Source organism: Bubalus bubalis, chromosome 13 (assembly GCF_019923935.1).
Source record: "Bubalus bubalis isolate 160015118507 breed Murrah chromosome 13, NDDB_SH_1, whole genome shotgun sequence".
In the NCBI taxonomy this organism is placed as follows: Eukaryota; Metazoa; Chordata; class Mammalia; order Artiodactyla; family Bovidae; genus Bubalus; species Bubalus bubalis.
This window is the reverse complement of record NC_059169.1, coordinates 61730720-61748273: the sequence shown is the minus strand read 5'-3', so window position 1 is coordinate 61748273 and position 17554 is coordinate 61730720. Positions and strand designations below refer to the sequence as shown.

Below are 17554 nucleotides of genomic sequence, written 5' to 3'. Positions count from 1 at the left end.
GGCTGGCCCTCTTTTAAGGTACATAACGTTTTGTCTTTCTTGGGCTAAACGGGAGTTCCTTAGTAGTAGAATAAGTGGATCCTAGAATTCCATGAAAAGTATATAGCCTCAGCAAATAAAGCACTGATTTAAAAATGTTTACATACAAAGGAGTTCCCAGACCTCGGTTCCTTCTAAAACCTCTGGATTCAAGCCCTTCAGTCCATGCATTAACCTAAAGAAGACAGACTTCATCTCAATTTAAAAAATATGTGTGTGTTAATGTGTACTAACTGTTCCTTATTTTGAAAAAACAAAAGGTTCAAAGAAGACTGCTTTTGAAATTTTCTCTTCACCATTGGGTATAATTTGAGTGATCATGAAACATCCATTATAATCATTTTTAGCCTAAGAGTAAAATATTTCTTTTCTTTTGGATATAAGTGGGGACTGAAGTACCTGAATAGTATTTGAACTAGTTTCCTAGTTGACTCCTCACAAAGTAGATCCCTGAAAAAACACCTGGGATGTTTTTAATAGTGGGAATGACCTTGACAAGAAGCCTATCTGGGAGACTCGTGACCTCCTGAGGCCAATGACCTTGGGCTCCACATTAACCCTCCACTTCTCCCAGCAGTTAATCCACAGGAAGCTCATATCCCTTGCTCAAGATTTACTTATTTGTTCAGTTTTTTTGTGTGTTTTGTTTTTTTTTTAACTTGGAAAAATAACCTTCTGACAGCATATCCCTTAATGAAGACTATGTGCCTTATACAGATTTCCTTCCCAGGATTCTGATGTGTTTGTTATGTTTAAACATATCTTTGCCCTTGAGAGCCTTGCATATCAAGCTAATTTTTAAAATTAAAAATATTAAATTGTTAATATTTTACTTATTAACTGGTGAACAAATCATAAAGTATCATAGGCTATAATCACAAGACTGTCTTTCCCAATCTGGTGTTCATACCCTGAAAGCAGCAGCTGGTAGAGACTATTAATACCATTTTCAAAGTGCCACATTTCATCTATGATTCTCATTACATCTTGTTGAACAGCATTGTATTGTGAGAAGCAAGGCTTCGTGTGATATATTACTTAACAGAGTCTAACGAAATCTATAGAATTAAAAAATGAATTGAGAACTGTTGGATTCTCATCATAAGAAGAATCTGTATGTAGGGAATGGGTGGTATTTGACCCTGAGACCCTCTTATAGGCATGCTGAAATGAATCCAGCCAGAGACATGAAGGTAATGAGGGCGTGGGGGTCAGTGCTTCTAACCACTGCAAGCCATGTTACCTCTTATATTCAGTTAGCGTGCGTATGCCCTCAAATAAAGGAATGTTTTCTAAACAAATTGACAGGCTCTTTTAAAAAGTTAATTCATGAAATGAAGTATATGTATTGAACACGAGAAGAATCTTTTCTTTAAGTAATAGATATGCTATTAGTTAAGAGCAGAATGAAATCAGAACGTATCTTTGTTTTGAACTCCCCTTTAAAGCAATAACATTAACCCTGCACAAAAATAAAGCTATTTTGTTCTAAAGAGACACAATCTTGATGAATTTGTTAGTTTTAGAAATTAGGTCACATTTTGCTTTTGATTATTTAAAAGATTTTAGGAGTCACATAGAACTCCACATATTCATCTAATCATTAAAACAAGATGGGGAGTGTTTCTTTATTTAGTTTGTTTTGTTTTTTAGATGTAACCTTGAAACTGCAGCAACAGCCTTTAGAAAATGCTAATTACATAAAGTTTTGAAATTCATCTTGGGAATTATCTAAATACATACGCAGGAGGTCAGCGACAAGCAGAATAGCTGTTACATAAAATCTCCACTTTCCAAATACCAAGGAGGAAGAGGTGGGAACGTGGTCCAGGATCTAATCTCAACTTTGAACTTCCTGACTTGTGTTAGTTTAAGACATCCCTGTAGCATCATTTAAACATAGTTCTGGTGTATTAATAAACTTCCACTTGGAATTTCCTTTTTGAAGTCTGCTGAGAATATAAATCAAAACCATATGAGATGTGTCTTAATCCGGAATGTAGAATAATAGAGAAATATCAACCCAAAAGTCCTGAAGTACATTTACCAGGATGCACATTCTGGCAAAATTCTTTATTTAGAATGAAGGCCTCCAGAGAACTGGATTTATTATTTTTAACCTGTGATTATGGAAGCCTGAACTGATAAAAGAAGATGCTCTTTAAAGTCATGGCTACAGTAGGAATTTTATTCAGCCAAGTAGAATGTTTAAGAAGGATATCTGTTGGCATGGCAAGAGGTTCAGAAGGCACTGTCAACTGAAAAAGTAGATTGCAATTTTATTGCATACATGTACACATCTTCATATTAAAAGAATGAGAGATTATATATGTGCCAACAAACTATTAGTTGATCTTTAGATGGTAGAATGAAAGCAATTTTTCTTTCATTTTTTCCTTCCTTCTTGCAGGTGTTTCAAATCTTAGATTTAGATTTTTATACTCTTCTGTTTGATTTCCTTCAAGAGGAAATTTTAAGTTGCTTTTATCTCTTATTCAACTCTGTTCTTAAGGGAAATACTCCTTTTATACCTGAATTCAGTGAGTACTGGAGCAGGTTAGTCAAGGCCATCATTAATAAAAATTGTTATATGCTCAAAGGTATGGGCTTCCCAGTGGCTCAGTCAGTAAAGAATCTGCCTGCAATGCAGGAGACCACCTGCAGCACAAGAGACCCAGGATCAATCCCTGGGTTGGGAAGATCCCCTGGAGAAGGAAATAGCAACCCACTCCGTATTCTTACCTGGAGAATCCCATGGACAGAGGAGCCTGGTGGACTGCAGTCCATGGGGTTGCAAGAGTTGGACATGACTTAGAGACTAAACCATCACCACCAAAGCTAGTCAGGTAATTAAATTACAGTTATATTGTACAAGAGTTAGAGTTGCCCAGACCCCTTCTGTTTATAAGTAGTCATGTGTTTACATAACTACATATTTCCACCATTTCCTACTATGTTCTTAAAATCTGGAGAGGTCCAATTAAGATTTTGTAACAATAATTACTAAAGCTCAAAGAATTCTTCAAAATTAGAAGTTATGTACTATACAAATTGAACTGTTAGAGGATTTAAAACTTTTATCATGTTTTAAACTTTTAAAGTTTTTAAATAGTTTATATAACTTTTTAAAGCCTATTTGATTGCATTCATGGTATATCTATGGGATGCTTCAGTTGACTTTTCTTTAACATTTATTTGTTATTTTATTATTATTTTTATTCAACTTGTGTGGTCTTGTTGTAGCACAAGGATCTTGCTTGTGGTGTGGACTCAAGTTGTGATGCACTGACTCAGTAGTTGCGGTGCAAGCACTTATTTGCCCTAAGGCATGCAGAATCGTAGTTCCCCCATCAGGGATCAAGCCCACATCCCTTGCATTGAAAGGCGATTCTTTACCACTGGGCCACGAGGGGGTCCCACTTCAGTTGACTTTAATATCAATAGGCCGTGTGGGAGATTATAGTGGGACACAAATCAATAATGTATCACTATGTTTGATGAAAAAGGGAGTTTTGGTGTACAAGCTGTTTTTTATTCCTTTAATTGGGAGCTTAATCTACCCCTACCTTAAATCAGGTAAAAATATTTCAACTCCCTCTATTCATTTTAAATTGCTTTCTGTAAGGAGTATATAATGTCAGTGTCTATTAATGATTTGCAAAATAGAAATCCCAATATTAAGAGAGTGAACCTCTAAGCTCAGTGGCCTATTTGGCCTTGAAGAACACAGAGGAAAATGAATCTGTAGCTGAAGACCTAATAAAAACCTAATTTCTCGAATCCAGCCCTGATTTTCTGGGATAAATTATACATGTTTAGAAAATCACTCACAGAACCACTGCCACTGCATAAAAGTAGAGAGCATTCCAGAAAACTGGCAAAGATATATTGAAAATTTCTCAGGAAATATTTTATCCCAGTAAATATTTAAAAATAAAATACACACACATACACACACCATCAAGCTTTTATATACAGTCAGATAGTGAAATTACACTTGAGTTGTGCACATCTGATCTTGGGATTAAATTAAGCAAACACTAGTTGTGATTGATCTAGATATCAGAGCTGCACAAAGCCCTAAGCTGGGAGTCAGAAGCTTTGGTGATGTTGTATCTTGCTGTGCAAGCCCTTCAAGGAGTGAAAAGACATAAGAAGGTTATTGCAGTTATTTTATCCAGACAGATCTGTGCTTCTTCTGATGCCTGTGTGGTACAGTTTTCCCTGATATCGTGAAAGCTTCTGGTGTAATTGGAGTACCCACAGCTATAAAAGAGTTGGGCTAAGCAGCTGGAATAGCAGATAAGCCTTTATAAATATAGACCTCCACATATGTCTGAAAATAGATAAGAGAAGGGGTTTGATTCCCTAAAGACATGAATAATTTTTTGTTAACATTTAAAGAATGTCTTAAAGCTATATAGTATAGAAGAATACCGGTCCAAGGCCAGGATACCTGACTTCCTAGTGGTGGTGGGACTTGTCCAAAACTGTCACCCTTCCCTGAACAGAAAGTCATGGGCACGACACAGAGAGTATGTAGGGTCCCTTCTGATACCAGCAGCTGGACTTACCTTGTGGTAGTTACCTTGTGGGCCTCTGTTCCTGAGAGCCAGCATCAGGTCAGCTACCAGGGACTCTTAGTCTCCACCTTTCCAAGAGAAGCCAAAGAAGCCAAATAAGAGAGAGAAGCTATCTCCAGAATCCCATACCCTTGTCCCAAGATTCTGTTATCTTGGTGGGTCAATATGGAGGCACTTTGACCAAGGCCGGCAAATTACAACCCTATCTGTAATGGTCTGAATCCGCTCTCTGTTCCTCTACCTTGCATTTTCAGTTGCATAACTGATTCCATCCCCAAGAATCTCCTGGGATTTAGTGGTAGGCAGTGACTCGATGAACTCGCAGAGCTGGGGGTGTTCATGTTCTTGTGCGTGCATGCAGCCTCCCTGAGAGAGACCGCACGCGCCTGATGGGAACAGCCTGTACCAAATGAGAGGCGAGGATAAGGAGCTACTGTGCCTCATGGAAAACTCAAGTCCAAACAACCTGGTCAGAAACTATTTGGCTAGTAGAAGATATATTTTCTGTTTTCTTTTTCTTTGAGATTGATTGGAGGGGCCAGGGGTATAATCTTTTTTTTTTTTTTCCATACTCTTAGGAATATGAGCCAGGGGAATAGTATTTATATCCCTTGTTCAGTTGCTGAAATTTTGATTTTCTATGGTGTAAGTGTATAGGTGAGGGGAAGGTGTATGTTTGTAATGTGTGTGCACACACATGTGGATGCACGTGACAGATGAGTGTGAAAGAATTGTTTACATTTTAACATTCATGGCACCCCACTCCAGTGTTCTTGCCTGGAGAATCCCAGGGACAGGGGAGCCTGGTGGGCTGCCGTCTATGGGGTCACACAGAGTCGGACACGACTGAAGCACCTCAGCAGCAGCAGCAGCAGAGATCAGGCACCATCAACAGGGAAGCAGACTTCGAGGCGGAAATGCTTATGCAATCTGATCATGTTCATTTCTGACACACTAATGGATGTCCAGGAACAGCATCAAGTTGAAATAGAAGTTCTCAGCGCATCCCTCTGCTTCATTTATAAAAAGGAGCAGCTGGCAGCTGTGCTAAATTAGCCTAAGTCAGATTATGCCACTGTAACGAGTTGTCCCCCAAGTTGTAGTAGCATAAAGCAACAGAAGGTTATTGCCTGCTCACATTACATGTCCGCAGATGCTTGGCTGTGGCTTTGTGCCCCTGTGTCATCATTCCGGGGCCCAGGCTGAAGAATAGCCTCTGTCTGAGACGTTCCAGCCTCATGGTCAAGGGAAGGGGAGGGGAGCTGACAGAACTAGGGGATAGCTCTTGAAGAGTTTTGCTTGAAACTCCCATTCGTTGCTTCTGCCCATGTTTCATTGGCCAGAGTGGGTCACATGGCCAACCCAGACATCAGTGGGATGGGAAGTACACATTTCCCAGTCAGATGAGAACTGCAAGCTCCCTGGCAGCTGGAAAGAGTAGGGGACCATTAAGAACATTTTAGAGTGTATGTGTATGTGTGTGTGTGTGTGTGTGTGTGTGTGTGTTTTCATTATACATTTGTAACTACATAGATATAGAATTCTATTTAGAATTTTAAATTTATGATTACATAAAATGTATGTATGATTTATAGTAAATGTATTTTAATATATAATTTATAATCATCTTAAAATTTGATAGTAAATAATTAATTATATATATATAATATGATTTCCCCCCAAAAAAAGGCTGAAAAAGAGAGATTAAAAACAACTTTTGAGTAACTAAGAATAGACCTCCTATTTAGATATAGAATTTGCCTGATTCTTTTTCACTGTGACAGAAATTACTTTTAAGTGACTAGATTTGCTGTGAATCCAGCTTGCAAAGATATTTCATAACCTGAGAAATAAGACTAGTGTTAAAAATTGGTGATGGAATAGTGTGTCTCAGCATGTCTGTAACTCTTGCTTTCAGGGAAGAAGTACACGTAAATACAGCCATGAATCTCCATCTTAGTAGAGTACTATTAGGTGTCTTGGGGATATATACATCTTCCTATTTCTTTCTTCTATGGTTATCTATTAGCTGAGTGCAAGATACTTTTCTACACATCAGAAAAAAAGGTTGCCTTAAATTATAGGGAGATAAAAATGAGTGATTATCACTTGGTTCACTGATTTGGATATTCAGAGATGAATAGTCTTAAATTTATTCTAAATAAAACCTGTATTTTAGCTCTATTAGTAACTTGGAATCTCATAGAAATAAAGTGTTATCCACATTAGAAAAGAATTAAATTTGGTGTACATGTAAGACTTATTCAGGCCTTTTACACATTGTTGTAAATGCATTATGTAATTCAAAGGATGCAAAAAAGATGCATTTTGATGCCATGACAGGGAATCTAAATCAAAGTCCATTGCTACTACAAAACTTGATGTTCCTCCTGAACCTGTGATTAGGGTTATAAAGCCCTCCCAGGAGAAGGACTGTGGTCATGGTGCCTGGTGCTATATAATATCAATACTTGAATCATTCACATCTCTATATAGATGGGATGGATGCTCTGGCATTGGTTTTAACAAATCTGGCCTAGCCTAAAGTGAAGTGAAAGTTGCTCAGTCATGTCCGACTCTTTGCGACCCCATGGACTATATAATAGAGTCCATGGAATTCTCCAGGCTGGGTAACTTTTCCCTTCTCCAGGGGATCTTCCCAACCCAGGGATCGAACCCAAGTCTCCCACATTGTAGGCAGATTCTTTACCAGCTGACTCTTTACCAGCTGAGCCACCAGGGAAGTCCAAGAATACTGGAGTGGGTAGCTTATCCCTTCTCCAGCGGATCTTTCCGACCCAGGAATCGAACCAGGGTCTCCAGTATTGCAGGCGGATTCTTTACCAACTGAGCTATCAGGGAAGCCCTGGCCTAGCCTATGGCCACACAAATACAGCTTCAATAAATAGGGACTTCACTTGAGAAATTCCATCTGAAGACAAAGGAGTCATTTGTCTGAAGAGGTTCGTTACTAATGAAGCTAACTCAGCCATGTAAACAATCCTAAGCCAACAGCCGTGAGCCTGTTGAAATGTTAATACCTTGGATATGCTTTAATAGTGATAATTGTGTCGACTGCAGACATCTTGTGGTGGTTGAGTCATCCATAATCTTTCAGAAGCAGGGTGCCCACCCTGTCAGCCAATTTAAATGAAAAAAAAAAAAAAAAAAAAACCACTGTTCTCAAGCCCACTTTTTAAAATCTCATGGAGAGCCATGAATTCTTTTTTCCCCCACTTGTCTTGAGTACTTTTAATGAGTATTTAAGAATGAATGTTAAGAATGTTTAAGACATTCTTAAACTGAGGTCAGTTTGTCCATCAACATTCCAGGAGATTTGTAAGAACAACATCAATACAGGTGCCCTCAACTTTCCATGGTAAACCAGGTTTCTTCTAGCCAGCTAATTTTCTGATGACAATACCATTTAATTTGGCCCTAATTTGAATTTTTGGTCATTTACAAAGACTAGCATCCCTTTGGGTTAGCTCTGGAAAAAGTATTTTCTATGTCGAGAGTAATGTAAACCAAAAAATGTATTTAAATTCTTAGCTGGGAGAACACACTGTTCTGAGCACTTTGGAAACACCAGTTTAAAAATTCAACAAGCTTGTGGCATGAAAGGAGGCCTACAAACCTGGGTGGTAAATCTGCTGCACTCAGTATAACTCCTGACTTAGGCCCTCTGGAGCCTTGTCCACCTGAAAGTGCAAACATCTCATAAAAGAAACAGCTTGTAAATCTCTTTAAACTCACATAGACTTCTAGTCTTCACTACAATCAGAATGTGTTGACGAAGCCCTCCTGGACTGTTTCCTCTTGGCTACCTTGATGTCATCAGCTCAACAGGCAGTATTCACAGAACAGGTATTTTAAAAAATAAGTGTTGTTCTCAAAACAATTTTTTACCAACAACACTGTGATATGGGAAAATATTCATAGTGTATTTTCTTATATGCAAAAAGTAGTCAACCAAAGATATTACCATCATTACCATTTTGACAAATAACATGTTTCTAATTATATATTAGGAATGGGGCAAGGGTTGACTTTTGTCTTTCATTGTGCCTTTCCTTGTTATGATAAGTTTTTAACACTGAACATGTGTAACTAAGAAACATGATAATACTTTGCAGAAACAGTGTCACCGGCCACAACAGTTTCCACGGTGACTTTGTGCTCATGCCCATCGATGGTCAGCGACTTGGGCAGCCAGTGGGACAGTGTCCCTTTGCTGTGTCTGACTCTGGTTGGAGGTCCTGTCAGGGTCCAAACATGTAGGAAAGGCAGCTGAGGCAAAGTGAGTGCCCTTCCCCCAAGCAGAATCACAGATATGTGATGGAAGAGTGTGCCAAGCACCACACCATCTTCTGGATTTATCAACTGAAAAAGTTTGCTTGGTTTTTGTGCACGTCAAGCTACCGATAGAAAAACTGAATATCTCCCTTTTCAACCAGTTGATTTCAGCCCCCAAACAACTGTTGATGTGAGATCCCAAAGCTCCTTGGTCCCCTTGGACTTCGGGGAATGGGGCCCTTTTAGGGAGCAGATCATTCCATGTGGGCAGTGGTGATCAGTCAGTCAGTTCAGTTGCTCAGTTGTGTCCGACTCTGCAACCCCATGGACTGCAGCACGCCAGGCTTCCCTGTCCATCACCAACTCCCGGAGCTTGCTCAAACTCATGTCCATCGCGTTAGTGATGCCACCCAACCATCTCATCCTCTGTCGTCCCCTTCTCCTCCTGTCTTCAGTCTTTCCCAGCATCAGGGGTTCTTTTAAGGTGCAGATCATTCCATGTGGGTGGTGGCGATAGAGCCAAGGAATGTGGTTGGAGGGGACCAGGAGTGGCGGCCCCACCTGAACCAGCAGAAGAGGCTCTGTTATTGGAGAAAGGGGGAAGGACATTGGGCAGGCAAAAATAGATACTCTAGAGTAAAACGGAAATTATTTTTACATGTAATAATTGCAGTAGTTCTATTGAAATCCTATCATGATCCCCAGCCAAACAATTTTCTGTAGTAACAATGCGGTAACCATGCCTGAGATCAATAGGCTAGTCTGTCAAGGGCATTCTCCGGTTCCTCCCCACACTTAAGTTTGCTGCAGGAGATGGTTGGTGTTTTGCCTGATAGCCCTGGACCTGCTGCAGGACCAGTTGTGGATTGCAAATGGAGAACAAACAAAACCGTCACAATATAATTTTGTGCTGGCTATCAACAGCTCAGCAGAAAAGAGATTTTCACATTCTCCTCAAATGTCATTTATATCTCATCAGGTAGATATTTGTGAAGTGATGACAACTGTCAATAATGATTCCTTCCTAATTCTCCAGTCATTTTGGCCACTGCAGAGTGACATTCCCTGGGAAACATTAGCATTTGGCTGATAGGTGTTAGAAGGCACTGTGGGGAATCAGTAGAAATTATGTCTTTTTTTCCTCCAACTCAACTTAATGGGCAAAATCATCTTTGATAGTGGTTAATTATGCTCCATTTTTGTTTGTTTGCTTTGATGGTAAACAAGAGTGTGTTATGCCCTTAAACTGAAATATCAAGAGTTGGGATTTCCTGGTGGTCCAGTGGTTAAGACTTCACACTGACAATGCAGGGGTCTCGGGTTCCATCTCTGGTCAGGGAACTAATATCCCACATGCCTTGCACACAACTGAAGTATTTAAAAAAAAAAAAGCACACACACACACACACAAAAAAAACAAAATAAACAAGCAAACAAAACCCAGAAAATATGAAAAGTAGGGGGAATGTGTTCAGGAGATATTCCAGATATAGAACAGCAAGTTGGGTATGGGAAGTGATGGTTGAGGAGTAGGTATCCATCATGACTGGGACATGGCTTCTTCTCATTATTTACTAATTGCAGTTTTCTATTGTTTGCCTAGAAGACTTAAAACAAAATGTCTATCCATTGAAAACAATCAGTTTATTTAACTGGGTTCTGATTAAGATTTGACTATTCATGTTTACATATGGGTAGAGTTTCGGTTCATTATCTGTGTTGCTCTTATGAAAAAAACAAAACCAAGTTATGTAGAGAGCCTTGTAAATAAAATCTCCCGGGCTAGCCCAAGGCCTGTTCCACTGCCCAACCAGAGTCTCAGTCCCAAAGAGAGTCTTTCTGTGAGGACCCTGCTGCCCCCCTCTCCCCCAGCTCTCCGTCCTCCTTACCCAGCGTCCGGCGGAGTGTGTGCTCTTTTATGAGCTCACTTCCTGCTCCTCTTTGAGCTTCCTGTGTAGCAGAGCTCCTGCCTTCCAAGTCTCCCCCATTTGTTCTTAATGGTCTGTCTCTCTGGGGCTGTTCTGCTTAACACGGCATTTCGATGACAGTAAAAGCAAAAATAAAGTAGAAAAAGGCATGCTATTCAGCTAGTTGGTGTAACAGAATTTTGTGCTTCCTCTCTGAGACTTGCTGACTCATGACTGTTTAGAGCATGTCTAGAAATCGGGTATTTTCTCATCACTAGGTACTGTAGTATATTGAAGAAGAAAGCAGATCTGAAGCTTGAAAATTTAGAAGCCAACAGCCTATCTTTGACCAAGAGTAATCACGTTTTCTCCGTGTAACAGTCAGAATGTGTGTTTTCTCCTTCCCCTGAAATACTTGTGTGGTTATCAAAGTGGAAGCCTTCATATAAGGACTCTCACTGTGTTAGTTGCTAAGTTGTGTCTGCCTCTTTTCGACTCTATGGACTGTAGCCCACCAGGCTCCTCTGTCCATGGGATTTCCCAGGCAAGAATACTAGAGTGGGTTGCTATCTCCTTCTCCAGGGGATCTTCCCAATCCAGGGATTGAACCTGGGTCTCACACATTGCAAGCAGATTCTTTACCATCTGAACCACCAGGGCAGCCCAAGGACTCTGAAATGAGTCCTAAATACAACTTTGGAGACTTATAATATTGCCCTTTGTACCTTTCAAAGGGAAAACCCAAGTTAGCCAATACAGTACAATCCAGCCAATTCATTTTGAACTGCAGTCATGGGGCTCACCCCTCCTCATAGAAAAGCTTTCTGGAGCTTTTGTTTCCAGCTTGGTGCCCCAGATAATTCTGAATAATATGTACAAGGCAGGAATGTGTACCTATTTGGTCAGTGCTGGCAGTAATTATGCAAAAAAATCCTTGTGTCAGGGGAAAAAACTCAAGATTTACAAATTGTTAGTCTCTCAAATGGCAAGGGCTTAGAGGATGCCAAAAGAAGCAGGGACTCTGGGATGGGGGCCACAGCACACTGTGTCTCCCTGAATTTAATGATATATCTCAACCCTGCTGCTAAGCTGCTAAGTCACTTCAGTCGTGTCCGACTCTGTGTGACCCCACAGACGGCAGCCCACCAGGCTCCTCCGTCCCTGGGATTCTCCAGGCAAGAACACTGGAATGGGTTTCCATTTCCTTCGCCAGTGCATGAAAGTAAAAAGTCAAAGTGAAGTCGCTCAGTTGTGTCCGACTCTTAGCAACCTCATGGACTGCAGCCTACCAGACTCCTCCTTCCATGGGATTTTCCAGGCAAGAGTACTGGAGTGGGGTGCCATTGCCTTCTCCGATATCTCAACCCATATCCAACCAAATCAGTGGGCCTGTAAGTTTTTCCTCTTCCCTTGGAGCCTGTGGATGATCTGGCCTTTGTTCTGTTTTCCTAACATGGATCAGATAGCTCTGTCACATTGAACATCGTACTGCATAGACATTGAGCTTTCAATGTAGACTGTAGTCTCTGGCCCACAGCTGATGCTAGCATGGATTGTTTCAGTGCAGCGACTTAAGAACACCCTGTACTCTCCAACTTTGGCTACAGGGAGAAATGAACGTCAGAGAAAATGCAATGACCTGACCGGGCTCTCTCCCAACAGCAGAGAAAGGGGCCTGGGTAGAGACCTGTTATAATCAGCTGTTTAATTTTGTTTGGAAAACCTAGACTTCTGACAGATGAACTTCTTTTTCCCTTGCATTCGTATTTATCTAAGAGTTGTGGTTGGGAAATGATCCAGGATTCACAAGGTCAAAAAGTGACCTGGTTCACATACTGGAGACTCTCCCATCCCTCTCCAAAGTTCTCCAGGCAGGTGGTCCTGTGCACTCTTGGAATGTCCACACCAAAACTGGTCACCCAAAGGACATATCAACTGCTTGAGGCTGGCTCTCGGAGATTCTAGCAGCCCCATCAAACACCTGTCTCATTTCCAGATAATCAGCTTCACTCTTGCCTGCTGCACTCTGCAGCTTGAAATCATTCAAATGTGCCTGATAAATGAACATCTTATTACAAGGCATTTGGAATTAAAGCATTAGTAAAACTAAAGCAATAATAAAACACTGGATTTTTGTAATAGCTTTCTTCATGAGAAAATACATTTTCACAAGCCTGCCCAGTTGTATTCGTTCTTTCATTATCCCCAGAGTAAAAGAATAAAGGAATGTAGCATAAATAGTCTTAGCTTTATCTTTGAAAGTTAAAAAAAAAAAAAAAAAGAGCCTAAGGAAGTACTTCCTCCTTCTCCCTAGTCCTCGGGTTCCCTAGTGTATAAATAATACATTTTTCCCTGCCTGAAACTCAGCCTCTAGGTTCTGCAGTCTGTGGTTTTGCTATTATCCAAATACATATGGATTGACATCGAAGATAATCTTAGCAGACATGAAACAAGCACCTTTGTGATGCCTGCTCATTTTACACCCATTTCTGAGTAGGCTACTTGTACAGACTTACTGGAGAACAATTTTGCTTTGTAATAACCTGCACAGTGCCCACCAGTTCCTATTGATTGAGGAGGTAGAGGCCAGTGGGTGGCCTGAGACTCAACGCGTTTCCTTTTCTTGTGTTTTTCAGAAATCGAGGCGAAGGAAGCATGTGACTGGCTCCGTGCTGCTGGCTTCCCGCAGTACGCTCAGCTATACGAGGGTAGGTTGGGCTTTTCTTCTCTCTTTATAAAGAGAATAAATTCAAAATTTGTCCTGTGGTGCTTTTTGACTTGAAAGTCTTTTCTCAACCATTTTTTCCTTGCTTTCTCCTTCCCCCTGCCTTTGCAATGCCCAGGACATAAACTGATGCCAGTTTAGGAATTAGGGTCGCTTCCTGAGACTGCTTCACCTTCTGCCCTTCCCTGTTTCTCCTTTCTTTCCTTTTGCTTCTCACTTTCTGCTTCTCATGTCTTTACCACCAATCACAACTCTGCCTTTTCCTTCCAGTGTTCTGCCAGCAGCAGTTTTTTTCTGCACTTCCTCCCTATCCTCTTACTTGTTTTTTTCATCACTGCTCTCAGTTTTCTTGAAAGTAAAATAAATGAATTTCTTAGAAATAACAAAGCTAATTTATCTTGAGATTTTTACCTCACATGAAAATGTTTAAGACGTGACATGGATCAGATGTTATTTTTCAGGGTTTTAAAAGTAAAATGTTTTTATTGCTAGCATCATACTTTGTTCCATTGATGTTTTCTTTGACAGTTAATAAACTTATTCTCCTATATCTTACTAATATGCACTGCTCAGTCACTCAGTGATTTCCCACTCTTTGCAACCCCATGGACTGTAACCCACCAGTCTCCTCTGTCCAAGAAATTTTCCAGGCAAGAATACTGGAGCAGGTTGCCATGTCTTACTCCACAGGATCTTCCTGACCCAAGGACAGAACCCACATCTCTTGTGTCTCCTGCATTAGCAGGTGGATTTTCTTTACCACCACGCCACCTGGGAAGCCCCATATCTTGTCTACACCTAAAGTTATAACCAACGCATCTCCTTCTTGGAGAGTCCTAATGTACAGTGAATTACTCAGGATCCCAGTACTGAGTGATGGCACACTCAGGACAATCTGTGGAGGTCTTATTCCTAAAAGTGTTCATGATGGAGGTGTGAGCAGGGCACAGGAGACCACGAGGAACAGTTCAGGAGCCCAAAGCTTGTAGCAGCCCAAAGCTTGTACCCTAGGCCCAAAGCCATAAACAGAAGGTGAGATGAACCCAGAAGGAGAGGGGATCTCAGAGTAGGCTTAGGAGTAGAGGACTCCGCTGTGATGACAGCTCCCCTGAGAAGACCCAGGAGGGCAATGCCCTGATGTCACACTCCCTCCTCCCCCCATCTCCAGCTGGGGCTTCCCATTGGCCAAACAAAATAAGGCAGTGGACATGGACCCCACTGAACGCCATCCACACAGCTGATCCTGGGCACAAACCAGGTTACAAAAGAGTGGAGCATGGATCTGTAGGGCTCAATAGAGCATATCTAGTACACTGAACAATATAGTTTCTGATGGCATAAAATTCACATAGGATGGAAAGAATCAACAAAGTTAACTTTTACTCACTGGTGAATCATACCTACTCACCTAGAAGCTCAGTTTTCTATTTTAAAAAAGCCTACTTCTCTCTCTTAAATTCTTTGAGGATAAAAGAGAGCATATCTATGAGGGTGCTTTGAGGTCTAGAGTTTCTGATAAAAACTTTCATAAAATCATAGCCTTTTAGACAAGAAGGAGGGTCTTACAGTTTTGGTCTAAGCAACCATTATTCCCACCCCCCACTACCGACTCACTGATTATGAAAGAGAGGCCCAAAAAGGTTAAGTGATTTTTCAAGATTATAAGCTGGAAGAGTCATAATTAAAATCCCAGTCATTCATATGCCTTTTATAAATGTAATAAAAATTAGAACAAATACTTTTACAGAAAAGTTACAAGTTTGGAACAGGGTTTTGCTACAGAGACTTCTCTGGTGGACCAGTGGACCAGTGGTTACCAATCCACCTTCCAATGCAGGGGACAAGGGTTCAATCCCTGGTCCGGGAACTAAGATCCTACATGCAACTAAGCCTGTGACCACAACTACTGAGCCTGTGCACTCTGGAACCTGTGTGCCACAACTAGAGAGAAGCCTACTCACTGCAACTAAGACCCAACACAGCCAAAAATAAATAAATATTTTTTTTAAAAAAAGAAAAAGGTTTTGCTACAAAATAAAATACTTGAGACCACTGAGCTGCAGGTATTTTTGGAAACTTCAAAAAAAAAAAAAATCTGCCAAACTTCTATCCTGATCAGTATCTCATGAAATGATCAGGAGAGAAGTCAGCAACCTCCACCTTAGGTAGATGGTGAGAGTGTAGAAGTTCTCCATGCAGGCAAATGTCTATGATAATGATGAGCTATAAACAGGTAAAGAATACACCTGCAATACAGGAGACATAGGAGACTCGGGTTTAATCCCTGGACTGGGAAGATCTCCTGAAGGAGGAAAATGGCAATTCACTCTAGTATTCTTGCCTGAAAAATCCCATGGACAGTGGGGTCATAAAGAATCAGATAAGGCTGAGCAACTGACGCATGCATGGATAAAAATACAGGCATTTAGCAATCCTATCCAAGGTCAAGTACTTGGTTATTTTCATATTGCATGCTTTTTTGTATCCTTAAAAACATTTATTGGGGTTAAAGTAAGCATCCTGCTCTCTAAACATTACCAGCACACCCGTCAGTGGAGAGTAACTGCAGTTAAGACTAGCCATGAGTACAGAAATGTGGTGGCCTGAAGATATCGTTGCTGATTCAGATAAAACAAGCCTCATAAACTCCGTTGTCTCTCTTTCAGATTCGCAATTTCCCATCAACATTGTGGCTGTCAAGAACGATCATGATTTTCTTGAAAAGGACCTTGTAGAACCTCTTTACAGGTAAATCATGTGAAATATTTTTGTTTCTTTCAATTGTTAAATGTCTATAATAGTTGTCACTGTATTAAGGGGTGAGTTCAACAACAATTCAGTTAAGTTCTTATTGAATGCCTACTGTATGCCAGGCTATAAGTGTCTTACTGTGAGCATGATCAGTCCCTGGTTTCATGGAATTGGAGTTCTAGTATGAAGCTTCATGCATTGGAGGAGGAAATGGCAACCCACTCCAGTGTTCTTGCCTGGAGAATCCCAGGGATGGCGGGGCCTAGTGGGCTGCCATCTATGGGGTCGCACAGAGTCGGACACGACTGAAGCGACTTAGCAGCAGCAGCAGCATGAAGCTTCAGACCACAGATTGAGTCAAAGAGATGGTGAACGAGAGAAAAAGAGGAGAAGAAGAGATTATCTCAGAGAGTGTTAAATTCTATTTTTTAAAATGTAAAACAAGCTGAGGCTATAGACAGTGATGGAGTGTGAGTGGATTATTGGGAGGAGGAAGCATGAGGGACCAGAATATGAGTGGTCAGAGAAGGCGTTGTTAAACTCCATGAGTATGTCAAACTTAGCTGTATTTTTTAAGACAAATGATTATATCAGCAAACTGAAATATGTAAGCTCAAGTAATTATATCTGCTTTCAGAAATAATTTACACCTTCAGTATGTGATGATAAAAGGAGACAAAGATGTATATATGAATAATTCCCTCCCCTCAAAGAATATATAATCTGGTTGAAGAAATCTAATTGAAGAATTGAAGCATACATGAACAAATAAAACAATTGTAATTTGAGTAATAATGAAAGATGCCAATGCAATCAAATATCTCTGAACAATTAAATGTGCATGAGAGGTCATGTGTGTCTGTAGGAAATGAGCTTGGAAGTTTTTTAACTAAAGCCCTGGAGAGAAGTCAGAGCTGGAAATAAATACTTCAGGAGGCAAGTCATTTTTCCAAGGCCGCAGAGCTAGTAATGGGCTGAACTGACCTTAAACAAGTTTTCGTCACTTGTAGTCCAATGTTTTTTCTCGTACATTCTGCATTTGACATACAAAAGATAGCAGTTTAAGAAGCAAGTAGTGATGAGGAAACTTTTGTCAAGATAGGAGAGACAAATGTGTGTTAGAATATTGTGAAATAATCATAGGCTTGCTGATTCTTTAGACACATATTTATATTTCTGTGTTCATAGCTGCTTTCTCTAGGGTTGCTATATGAAGAGAAAATAGAGTCGTGTTAGGAAATGGTCTCTGAATG

At 40.4% G+C, this 17554-nt stretch overlaps 1 protein-coding gene across 11 annotated transcripts in view; it reads left to right on the top strand.

Moving 5' to 3' along the window:
* Positions 1-17554, top strand: part of STARD13 (StAR related lipid transfer domain containing 13) — a 482949-nt gene that overhangs the window by 411400 nt on the left and 53995 nt on the right. For all 11 annotated transcript variants that reach the window (XM_044927356.2, XM_044927355.2, XM_025262908.3 and 8 more), the window contains 2 exons: positions 13462-13533; positions 16217-16298. In XM_044927356.2, the coding sequence (XP_044783291.1) occupies positions 13462-13533; positions 16217-16298 (154 nt within the window). The remainder of the gene's footprint in view (positions 1-13461; positions 13534-16216; positions 16299-17554) is intronic.